Source organism: Dipodomys ordii, unplaced genomic scaffold (genome assembly GCF_000151885.1).
Source record: "Dipodomys ordii isolate 6190 unplaced genomic scaffold, Dord_2.0 Scaffold1, whole genome shotgun sequence".
Lineage (NCBI taxonomy): Eukaryota > Metazoa > Chordata > Mammalia > Rodentia > Heteromyidae > Dipodomys > Dipodomys ordii.
The window spans coordinates 34,314,412-34,327,161 of NW_012267217.1; the positions used below are offsets into that span (position 1 = coordinate 34,314,412).

Genomic DNA, 12,750 nt, shown 5'->3' on the forward strand with positions numbered 1-12,750 from the left:
CAATGTACTAAGCCCTGGGTGAAGTAGGGAGCACTCAGCACACGGGAGCTGGCTTTTTTATTGTTATTATAAAGGTGATGTACAGAGGCATTACAGTTACTAAATCAGGTAGAGTACATTTCTCCCCTTCTTTTGCTCTCTCCCAACAGGATGTGTGTTCTTAAATGTTAAACTCTCAAAACCAATCTTTTTTCTTAGAAAATCCTTAGACTTGTTGTTTCCTCCAAATCAGTTCAGCAGCTACTGTATATATACCTGGCTCTCAGCTTGTGTAGCTAAAACCAATGCAGGTGAAAAGTAAAAGATGAAATCAGTTCTGTTTCCCCACCACACAGCCATTTGAAATGATCACTAGGCCAGGTGCAGATGGCTCATGGCTGTAATCCTACCTACTTAGGAGGCTTGAGATCTGAGGATCATGGTTCAAAGCCAGCCTGGGCAGGAAAGCCCAGCCCGTGAGACTCATCCCCAATAAACCACCAGAAAAAACAGAAGTGGTGCTGTGGCTCAAGTGGTAGAGTGCTTGCTAACCTTGAGCTCAAGAGCTGAGGGACAGCGCTCATGCCAGAGTTCAAGCCCCATAACCGACCAAAAAAAAAAAAAAAAAGATATGATCACTACGAGTTCAGCTGACATCAGCGTCCCACCAGCTCAGTCTAGGGAGTGTAGTTTGAAGGAAACTCTGAATACAGACAGCTCAGACCCACAGGATCACAATATAGAACCTAGCCCACTACCCCACTCAGCTTTCTCATCACCTGCTGATGGCAAGAAATAATTGTATGAACACATGATGTCTCCATTACAAAAATAGAATTTATTAAATTACATGTACACACATACAGAGTACATGATACACTTATTTATTACATATAAGCCCTGTTTCTCCATACAAAGTCAGGTACAGAGTATAAGCAGTTGTGAGTCTCACAACCTAAGTCTCAAGCTTGTTTTCTTTTCACGACTGGACTTCACATTACAGTGTTTATTTCCCCCTAAAAAACCCACTAAGCCATGCTAGAATATCAGCATGTATCTTTACCTTAGATTCCAAAACATACACTGAGGTAAGAAAAAGGTCTTTTAACTTAAAAAAAATCATTAATATTTTATTATTTTGTGTATACATCAACTTTACAAACCTTTCCTATATTCTTAGTGATATGAAACGCAAATGTGACATGTTACAGGATGCAGGCTATTCTAATTCTGGCTGGGGAGCTGCACATATAGATAAAGCTTTTACTTGCCATGGAGCAGGATGGTTTGAATTAAGCCCAGGGTTAAGTCTCCAGTCAGTCTACATAACAAGATACAAGTGGGTGAAAAGTGAAAGTTCACATCAATCTTTGCCTGCCCACTGTTTAACGATTTTAAATGATTTTTTCAGGTACTGATCTATATTAATGTCTTAACATCACAGAGTCCAGTTTTCTCTTTCCTTCAATAAGCAATCTCTTTTTCCATGTATTAGAAAAAGCACCTCATGTAATAGTAACAGGGCTCTAAGGAATGGGTCAATGATGCTGCATGCTGGAAGACAGCAAGCGCTCCTTTCAGATGAACATATGCTGGTGTTCTGCACTTAAAGACTTGGGTTTAGTGGAGATCCTCTCAGTTGTCAGTGATGAACTCCGTCCGGCCGCAGGACATGACCACATCTGCCTTACGACCCCACTCCCAGCACCTCCTCAATGTACCTGGTATATAGTTGTTTAATATGAAATATTAACTAAAGGAAAAATTAGTTAAGTTCAACTCCAAGCTGGATAAGAGACCAATACCATCCATTTCAGTACTAGGGATAGATAAGGAAAACAAGAAATATACAATTTCTTCGGGAACAATAATCTTTCACATGTATCAGAAGTGTTTGGTTTGGTTTTCACAGGCTGACAACTGAACCCCACACTAGTCCAGTGCTCTGCCACTGAGCCACATCCCCAGCCCAGAGCTGTAGCTTTCAGGGTAAGGGGCAGAGGGCAAAACTGAAATACACCAGAATACTAGTTTATTCCCACTGGGAGGTTAAGAACAATAAACCCTTAGGTGGATCCGCACACAGCGAGCAGCTGCTTCACACAGAACAATAGGTGTAGAGGAGCTTCTGGGCCATGGCAGTGTTCCCGCTGCCCTGATAAATGAGGGACAGGTTGTAGGCGATCTCTCTTCGTAAGTCTATCTGGTCAACTTCTATACCCTGGAAGGAAAAAAAATGTATTTTTATATTTCCAACTGCCAACCAAGACAATTTTATGGCAAACAGTTTTGTTTTGTTTTTACTGGTCTTAGGGCTTGAACTCAGGGCTTGGGTGCTGTCCCTGAGCCTCTTTGTGCTCAAGGCTAGCGCTCTACCATTGGAGCCACAGCATCACTTCCAGCTTTTTCTGAGTAGTTTATTGGAGATAAAAGTCTCAGACTTTCTTACCCCAGCTGGCTTTTAAATGAAATCCTCAACTCAGCCTCCTGAGTAGTTAGAATTACAGGTGTGAGCTGCCAAGTTTTAAAATTTGTATAAAATATGTAAATTTTCTAATATATATAATAATTATGCCTTGGACAAATGCTGATACAGTTACTCATTATACTAAAGAGTTTAACCAAATGCTTTAAATGTCTAACCAGTAAGTCACAGAAAAAAGTTATTGCTAGTAAACTGTGGCATAATAAACTTCAGCTGCTAAGGATTTGAGTTAAAAAAAATTAAAAGGGAAAAAATACAGAGGAGTTAACATCATCTTGGGAAAGGTCCTCCTATGCATAACAGCAGTGTTTCAAACTACATGTGGGCTTGATATGCCCCAAATCCCAACATCAGGGAGGCGGAGGCAGGAAGAATCAAGTTCCAGGGCCAGCCTGGACAATACGGCAAGACCTTTCAAACAAAACACTAAGAATTCTATTTTACAGAATCACCTCTATTTTAGAACAAAAATTAAGGGCTGTTAAAGTAAGCAGTTACAGTTCAGAATGAAGGGCCCAGAAGATGCTGTCAGGTACTGAGAGGCTAGGACTGCAGGCAAGCATGCTGCTCTTTCGCTATTGGAAGGCCCTAGGGCTTCAGGTTAACTCCCTCTCGGCCAGACTGTTTTTTGTTGTTTGTTTTTTGTCAGTCATGGGGCTTGAACTCTGGGCCTGAGCGCTGTCCCTCAGCTCTTCAGTTCAAGGCTAGCGCTCTACCACTTGAGCTACAACGCCACTTCAGTTTTCTGGTGGTTTATTGGAGATAAGAGTTTCACGGACTTTCATGCCTGGGCTGGCTTTGAACTGTGATTCACAGATCTCAGCCTCCTGAGTAGCTAGGATTACAGGCGTGAGCCACCGGCGCTCAGCTTGGCCAGACAGTTTTTGCACTCAGCTCCACCCCAAGCATTCTGGTTTTGGAATTCCGGCACTGATTTGCAATGCTGGGGAGCACAAGGATTGGGAGGTGCAAGGTAAACTGACATTCTCAGAACGCATGACCTGACCAGCAGAGGTGAGGGAGGCTGGAGACACATGATGCTGGGCAAGGCTGTTGCCCAGGAGTAAGTGGCAGGGGCTTGAAGGAATTACAGGTGGGTGTGATGACTCTTCCTCCTTTCAAACACCGCTGATTCCTTTTTGCTTTGTTTTACAAAGGAAACAGTTTTCTCTTTAGCTATCTATTGTTTGCAGTGAATTGAGTAAAATATACTTTTGTACACAAAAATCTTTATGAAAGCATACAATCGGAAATGTCAGCTTTGGCTGTTACATGCATTTAAGGGTTTACATGGAAGTCTGGTGTTAGGGATTCTGTGTTTTATAGGGAGTTACAGGATCAATCGATCACTTCCTAGCAGGTCCTGGAACTTCCAGATATTACATGAACAGATAAAAGTCTGCAGCTGGTCTTGGTTTGGCATCCCAGCCAACTGGCTTTTAAAAGTCCAATGGAAATTCCTAGTCAAATCTCAAACACAAAAAATTTAAAAGGAGCCTACAGGGTTATCCTGATAGACGTCTGCACATACTAACAAGATCTATACCTAGTTTGCAAACAAACTGACCTTACTGTGGCTATCACTGGCAAAGGATGACTGTAGAGAGAAAAGTTATGCTTCAGGAACAAACTATAAGATGCACTCATTATCATTCACTGTGAGTTTTCATGAGATATCGTAGATGGGACTAATTCTGAATTCCAGAATTCTCCAATACCTGGTAAGTTTTAGCATGGTTCCTAAAGTGTTGTATAAACTTCAAGGAACAACTTTGGTGCCTGATGTATGTACGACCGAGTTCACCAGGGCACCTGTGCCGCCACCAGAGGCACTCAGACTGCAAATCAGGACAATTAAGTGTGGCTTCCACTAGTAAACACTGGAACAAGATGCCCAGTTCTAGCAAGACTCGTTTGTCTTTCATTTGGCAGCATAATGTTGTAGTTAGAAGTTAACTGTCAGTTGGTAACACAGTTATATTTTCCACCATATCAAACACATCCACAGACCCAGACAAACCTCTCAGTCTACCCAATGGCTAAATTTTCAAAATACCCCTAATGCAATTCTTTGTTCAAATTGCACTAATAATCCCTTTCTGACCAATTCCTGGGATGCTTAATGAAGGAATTGCCACCTACAGTCTGAACAGGGAAGAATTTGAACAGTGTGAACACTTCTAACAGTGCTAGACAAATTTATCAGGACACGGTGTCTGTGTTTTAATGAGCTACTCAAAGAGTCAACTACAGGTGTGGCTCTTTGATCTATTTGATTTTAGCTCATCTGGCTGATAGGGGTGGTATTCTTAGCTCCTTTGGCTAAGGAACTATTCCTTGATAATTATTATCATCCCAGATAACCATGGTTGTCTTCGTGGTACTTCGTATCCACTCAAGAAATCATATGCAGCTATCTGTTGATGTCACATGGCTTTCTCGGGATGGAACAAGAAATCTCAAAAGAATGCATGATATGGGGCTGGGAAGGTGGCTCAGTGGTAGAGCACATGCCTTGCATGCATGAGTCCCTGGGTTTGATTCCTCAGCACCACATAAGCAAAAAGAAAAAAAGCCAAAGTGGTGCTGTGGCTCAAGTGGTAGAGCGCTAGCCTTGAGCTGAACAGCTGAAGAACAGAGCTCAGGCCCCAGGACCGGACCCCCCTCCTCCCCCCAAAAAACAAGAAATGCATGATCATGAGAACAACAATCTATAAACCCCAAAAAGATGCTAAGTGAGAGCAGTAATGGTTTAACTTTTGGTTATGCTCTCATAGGTGATCAAAAGAAGGCAGTTATTAAGTTCTAAGAGGCCATCTTTTTTAATGAAATTCTTGTGCTAGGCTCCAACAGAGCATGCTAAAAATCACAGTGAAGCTGGGCAGCTTCATGTTCCACATCACCAAGCTGAAGTTTCCTATCTGATCTTGTAGAAAATCAGGACTAACAGGCCAAGTTTCTTGAACAGGCTAGTTTCAAATGCATGATAAATGAAATAATCTCCGACCTAATCATGATTCAAGAGCTGGTAGCTCACTCCTAGCTACTCAAAAAGGCTAAGGTCTGATGATCATGGTTCAAAGCCCGCGCAAGTAAATATACCTGAGAGACTCTTATCTCTAGCTAATCAGCAAAAAGCCTGAAGTGGAGGTGTGGTTCAAGTATTAGAGCACCAACCTTGAGCAGAAAAAGCTAATTAAGAGTTGAGAAGGCCCTGGGTTCAAGCCCCAGTATCAGTACCCCTCTCAAAAAAGATGACTTAAAGTAACAGGCAGTGTATTACTGCCTCCTGCCCTTACCTTACGAAGTGACTTCGAAATGACCAATCTACTTTCTTCTCTTTTTAAGTCCTTTTCTGTTAATGGTACCTCCTCTGTTTGATTTATCAGAATACTCTATCTGTCTGTCTGTCTGTCTGTCTATCTATCTATCTAGCTATCTTAGGGACTTTCCTGTCTGGGCTGCCCTGGAACCACTCCTGAGTAGCTAGGATTACAGGTGTGAGCCATCAGCACTTAGCTCACTTAATCTATTTTAATGGAATAAAGTATTGTCCAATTCCAGAATAGAAAACAAAACCAATTGCTATTTTTAGAAAAGATAGCAACTATATAGCAACTATAAAGCAAGGTGCCAGTGGCTCATGCCTATAATCCTAGCTACTCTGGAGGCTGAGATCTGAGGATCACAGTTCAAAGCCAGCCCGGGAAGAAATATCCATGAGACTTTTATCTCCAATTAACCACCAAAAACCCAGAAGTGGCTCTGTGACTCAAGTGGTAGGGTGCTTGTCTTGAGCTGAAGAGCTGAGGGACAGCGCCCAGGCCCAGAGTTCAAGCCCACGGCTGACCAAAAAAAAAAAAGCAACTGTAAAGTAAAACACCAATATGAAGCACTCCATTAAAAAAAATATGCAACAAGCCAAAGTGGGGGGAAGGGGAAGTACCTGAAAAGGCAGGTAAAGCTATGATGAGAAATCATAGTAACTGGTTTTGAAGAAGGCAGAGAGTTCCCTGAGCTACCCCTCTACCAACTTCAAACAACATAGCAGGAAGAAGGAATTAGGTTGCGGCTTTAGATTTGGACCCCAGAACAACCCAGTGCCTGGCAGAGCCCTACACCACTGTCTATGGGTGGGGTCACACGGCCTCTGGATGTATGTGAGCCTGGTAACAAGGGACTTCCTTTACCTCTCCCTTCCAACCTTGCACTACCCAGTATGAAGAAAGGCTTCATATGCTGGGAGTGAGGAGACAGCTATGCACAGTACTTTTCCTTCTGTCTCAATAGGAAGCTGGTAAAATTGCCACTAGGAAGATCCCGGTAGCCCCTATCTCCAGGCTAGTGCTCATGAGAGCCTCTGGTGCTGTGGTGAAATGAAGCTGGATTCTGGCCAGGGTCATCTCTGGCTGGCTGCAGTACTCTCAGGACATGGAACACCCCGGGAGCAGGCAGGCCAAAGCAATACGTAGACGAGTTCTTCCTTTGCACTACACTGGTTTCTGCAAGTTGTGGGCCTTGGGTATGATGCAGGGTTTCAGCAACCCTATACAGCGCATCATGAAATGAGCTACCTGTGCAGCTGAAAGAGGAAGACTGAGGTGGGTGCAAAGTTACAGCTTAGAAGCCTAAAATGGCCCCTCCAAAGTGAAGCTTAGTGCCACGCAGAATTCCAGGACAAGATGTGGGAACAGACAACTGTTTTTGGCCCTTCCTGGACAATGTATGGCAAAAATCAAACAACAAAAGATGCAACAGAAGAGAAAAAAAGAAAAAGCAATGAAGAATGAAGAAACAATAAAAGTTTGGGATAATATTAAAACTAGAAATATCTAGGTTATTGTGGCTCAAGATGGACTTTAAGAATGCTAAACATATAGAAAAATAATTTTTTAAAAAAACCCGCCCAAGCTGGGCGCTGGTGGCTCACGCCTGTAATCCTAGCTACTCAGGAGGCTGAGATCTGAGGATCGCAGTTCAAAGCCAGCCCAGGCAGGAGAGACCATGAGACTCCTATGTCCAATAAACCACCAGAAAACCAGAAGTGGTGCTGTAGCTCAAGTGGTAGAGCGCTCGCCTTGAGCTGAAGAGCTGAGGGACAGCGCCCAGGCCCAGAGTTCAAGCCCCATGACAGACAAAAAAAACAAAAAACAAAAAAACCCACCCAAATCTATGGCAGAATACAAATAATTATTTCAGCACAGAATGATCAAAGACTACCAGATCCTGCTCAACCAAGTCTACCCCCAGGGAAACAAGCTGTCAAAGAGAAATTTGCAAGGTAGCAAAAGGAAAGAAATGATACCTGAGGGAGTTCAGACATAACTGTCAGCAGACTTCTCATCAGAAATCTCACAGGCCAGCGGAGGAAGGGGTGAGCTACTCAAAAAACTGAAGGAAAAATAAAATCTCCCAAACCAGAACACATTACTCAAGAAAGATATCCTGGGGTTCTGGGGTAAGGTGGCAGAAAAACAATGACAGTCAAGGAAAAAGTGACCTCGTTTATGATCATTTGGGTAAATGCCCAAATGGATTGCTGGGTCATTGCTGGGTCATAGGGGAGCTCTATGTGGAGCCTTTTGAGGAACCTCCATACTACTTTCAAAAGTGGTTGAACAAGTTTACACTCCCACCAACAATGCAATAGGGTTCCCTTCTGTCCACATCCCCTCCAGCATCTGTTGTTATTAGAGTTCTTGATTATAGCCATTCTAACTGGGGTGAGGTGGTATCTCAATGTTGTTTTGATTTTCATTTCTTTTATGGCTAGGGCATTTCTTCAGTGTCTATTGGCCATCCTTTTTTCCTCTTCAGAGAAGTTTCTCTTTAAGTCTTTAGCCCACTTATTGAGCAGTTGTTTCTTTGAAGATTTGTTGTTGGGGGATTTAATTTTTAGAGTTCCAGGTATATTTTAGATATGAGACCACACTAAAGCTACCAGCACAACTGTATTTATTGCAGCTAAGATATGGAACCAACCCAGATGCCCCTCAGTAGATGAATAGATCAAGAAAATGTGGTATATATACACAATGGAATTCTATGCCTCCATCAGAAAGAATGACATTGCCCCATTTGTTAAGAAATGGAAAGACTTGGAAAAAATTCTATTAAGTGAAGTAAGCCAGGCCCAAAGAAACATAGGTCCTATGGTTTCCGTATTTGCAATAACAAGTATATGTTTGAGTCAAGCAGAAAAGGTCAGATAAGTTGATGTTAGGGAAATGAACCCCAAGATAAGCATTCAAATGCTTTTTTCTTTCATGTGATTGTTTCTAACATAGTTATAAGATGATTTTTTTGTTTCTTTGTATGTCCCTCCCCCACGGTATAACCCCTGCTTTCACTGTATTTGATGTTGGTATAATTTGTGGAGGGGAAGGGAAAAAAAATCGTTTAAATAGGGATACAGGTGCACCCATTGCAACAATGAGATGTGCAAGTCGTTATGTTGAAAAACGAACTTTACAATTTTGGGAGGGAGAGGAGGGGAAAGAGGAGGAGTGATGGGAAGGGGAAACAAAGGAGGAGGCAACAACGCTTGATAAGAAATGTACTCATTATCTTGCCCATGTAATTGTAACCCCTCTGTACAGTATTTTCACAATAAAACAAACTTATGAAAAAATAAAATAAAAACACACAGAAACAGGAAAGCACCACAGAGCCAAGTGGGAAGCAGTACACACTCTGACACTGCCTCTCCAGGGGAGGAAAGCTAGAAGCACAAACCAGAAGGTGAGGTCAGCAGCTTTGGTGACAACAGGCTGATAGTCCCACTCACACATGAAACCACAGTCCCTACAAACTCTTACTGTATGGCAGCTATTACTGGAAAATAAATCGGTTACACTAAAGCCACAAGCGTGCTACAGCTGGGGGCTACCAGAGGGCCCTGTCTGACTCTTGAGCCACTCTGGGGACCTGAAAATGAGAACAATCACAAGTCACAAAGCCTGGGGATGCGTGCCACAGGGCCAGGGTGGAAGAGTCTCGAAAGGCAGTGTGTGAAGGGGAGGATTAGTGCAGAGCCACCAAGGGAAGCTCCAGCTGCAGAGGGCACAGTGGTTGTTGTGGGTGACCAGGAGCAAGCCCCAAGGCTGCTAGGTTACTATGAGACTGAGATCTAAGAGCCCATGAGTATTGGATGGCTTGAATTTGTATGTCCCTCTGTGAGGCATAAAGGACTGAGAGTTCTAGAGTGGAGGGTTCAAGTCTGTAGCCTCCTTCCTGAACTCATCAAACATCTAAAACTTGAGAATGCATACAGCAAGCTTCATTACTATCACAAAAATTACTACTGTACACATGAGTACTATTCACCAAAAACTAGATCTTTGGGGTAAGAGGAGTGTTGTACTGGGATTTCACTCAAGGACCTGTGTTTTCTTTTCTTTTTTTTTTTTATTGTGAAAATACTGTACAGAGGGGTTACAATTACATGGGCAAGATAATGAGTACATTTTTTATCAAAGGACCTGTGTTTTCCAGGCAGCTGGCTCTACAGCTAAGGCACACCTCAGCCTTTTTGGCGCTATTTATTTTTGAGATAAGAGTTTTACATGCACTGCCCAGGAATTCAGCTAGCCCACAGTCTATTATTATCTAGGCTTCCTGTCATCCTTCAGCCAGGATGACAAACACTCACCATGAAACCTTGCTATGAGCTGAAAAGGGGGGGGGGTCTCAAACTCTTCTGGACTAGGAGAAAGGATTCTGAATGCCTTTGCTATACAGAAATAATGAATGCTTAAGGAGGCAGATATGTTTACCCTGCTCTGAACACTATGCAGTATAATTACATACCAATACATCACATGGTACTATACCATTTTGTGTTAAAATTTTTAGATATCACAATCATCAAACTTAACAAAATCAATTATACCAATGTTCCCACCAGGCTCCTAGCTATTCAGGAGACAGATCTTGCCAGCTCAGGCAGACAGATCTGAGAAGGTTTTTTTTTTTAAGTTTTTAAAAAAAATTATTATTGTTGTTGTTAAGTAGTTTTATAACGGATTTACAATTCTGTCAGTCAGGTTATGAGTACAGTGCTTCTTGTCAATATCACCCTTTCCTTCATTCTCCCTCAATTTCCCCCTCCCCTGAGAAACTCTTATCCCAAAGTAACCAGCAAAAACTAAAAGTGGAGATGTGGATCAAGACGTAGTGTATTAGATTTAAGCTAAACAGCTAAGAGTGTGAAGCTCTGAGTTCAAGCCACAGTTCTGGTGTGTACACACACACACACACACAAAATAGATCATTGTTTCCAATTTTCCCCAACAGAGAATTTGAGTCAAAAGAGAGAAAAAAAACAAAACACCTAAAACAAATGAAAATGCTACTTATAAAAAAAGTTTGCAGAGCAATACATAAAGCTATTTATAAATTTAAAGCACAGAAGTAAATTTACTAGCATAACTACAGAAGTATATGTCTAATTTGCTTAAAGACCAAAAATATCAACCAAGAATAATAATATGGGGATTTTGAGTAAAACTTAACATTTTTTTTGGAGGGCAGGAAATAGTTGTGTGGTGGCTAGAGTCTATAATCATACTTAGGAGGCAGAGATTAAAGAATCACAGTTCAAAATCAACCTGGCATAAGAATTCACAACACTGTATCTTAACCAGTAGCTGGGCACTATTGTCACAGCTATGGAGGAAGCATAATGGCTGTGTCTGCTGGCTCAGTTATTATCCCAGTAAGGTGAGGAAGAACAAACAGGAGGATCACAGTCCAGGCCAGCCTGGGACTAAAGCAAGATCCTATCTTGAAAATAACCATTGCAAAAAGGGTTGGGACTGCCAGGAGCCAGTGGCTCCTGCCTGTAATCCTAGCTACTCAGGAGGCTGCAATCTGAGGAGGCTCAAAGCCAGCCCAGGCAGGAAAGCCTGTGAAACTCTTATCTCCAATAAACACTCAGAAAATCAGAAGTGGCACTGTGGCTCAAGTGGCAGAGCGCTGGTCTTGAGCTGAAGAACTGAGGGACAGCACTCAGGCCCAGAGTGCAAACCCCATAACCAACAACAACAACAAAAAGGGTTGGGATGGATTCAAGTGATAAGAGGACCTGTTGAGCAAGCCCAAGGCCCTGAATTTACACTCCAGCGCTGCCCCCTGCAAATATATAAGTGTATGTATTTACTTAAAAATTAACAATGAAGACAGTCATGTTTTTCTTCAAGAATTAAAGAAAATGGACTTTAAATAAAGATCATCATAGTAGTGGTAATGCTTTATCTTAAAATAAGAAACCACATTAATACTAGTCTTTTGACTTCACCAATAATTATGACAGCTTAAATATACTTAAATTGGAAATGAAGTGTGGCCACATTGCTCAGTACTCAGGCTTTGTGTCTATCAGTACCTATATGAAAAGCACAGGAACACTTAGGATAACTGGAAGAGGATCATTATTGTAAATTGTACATACTCTCATAGTTGCTGAAGACCTCGTAAGAGATCAGGACATCAAAGATCTCCCTTAAGTTTTTTCGAGTTCTCACTATATAACACATCCTACTCCCTCAGTCTCCTAAGTGCTAGAATTATAGGAATATGCCACCACATCTGCACCAAAAAACACACATATAACTTACTTAACTTACTCCATTAGCTAGCTGCATTTGTTTTTGTCTATTTGTTGGTCATGGGGCCTGAACTCTGGGCCTGGGCGCTGTCCCTCAGCTTTTCAGCTCAAAGCTAGCACTCTACTATATTAAGAGTCACAGCACCACTTCTGGCTTTTTCTGCTTATGTGGTGCTGAGGAATCAAACCCAGGGCCTCATGCATGAGAGGCAAGCACTCTACCACTGAGCCACCTTCCCAGCCTGCATTTGTTTAAAGATGAAGTAAAGTGACTCTTCAGTTTAAGTAAATTGTACAATACCTCAAGCACAAGTGGAGGGAGCTCCAGGGCCTTTTGGTAATAGTGGATGGCAAGATGTGTCAACCCTAGCTGGTGGAGGGCTCGGCCCAAATTGTAGAAGGATTCCTGGCAAGGCCCACGTATAGTGAGGTATCGATTAAGGAAGGAAAAACCCTACCAAACAGAAAAAGAAATATGTATATTTGATACTACCATATAAATTATAATATATAACATATGTATACACAAAATTACATCTTCTCAAAACCTAATTTAAATTACATAGATCTTTAGAACACAGGACAGCTACAGACTTCAGGGCTACAGAGCATTAGGGAGCCTACACGTAAATTCCCACAGAACTTGCCTCCCCTTCTCCCTACTGCCCTGCTGCAGTAA

General features: G+C 42.1%; 1 protein-coding gene across 1 annotated transcript in view; it reads right to left on the reverse strand.

Moving 5' to 3' along the window:
* Positions 1 to 796: 796 nt before the first annotated feature.
* The window catches only part of Gtf3c3 (general transcription factor IIIC, polypeptide 3, 102kDa), a 39,397-nt gene continuing 27,443 nt past the window's right edge, over positions 797 to 12,750 (reverse strand). The window contains exons 17-18 of the mRNA XM_013010629.1: positions 12,373 to 12,525; positions 797 to 2,200 (exon numbers count right to left, since the gene is read on the reverse strand). Coding sequence (XP_012866083.1) covers positions 2,078 to 2,200; positions 12,373 to 12,525 — 276 coding nt within the window. The 3' untranslated portion in view covers positions 797 to 2,077. The remainder of the gene's footprint in view (positions 2,201 to 12,372; positions 12,526 to 12,750) is intronic.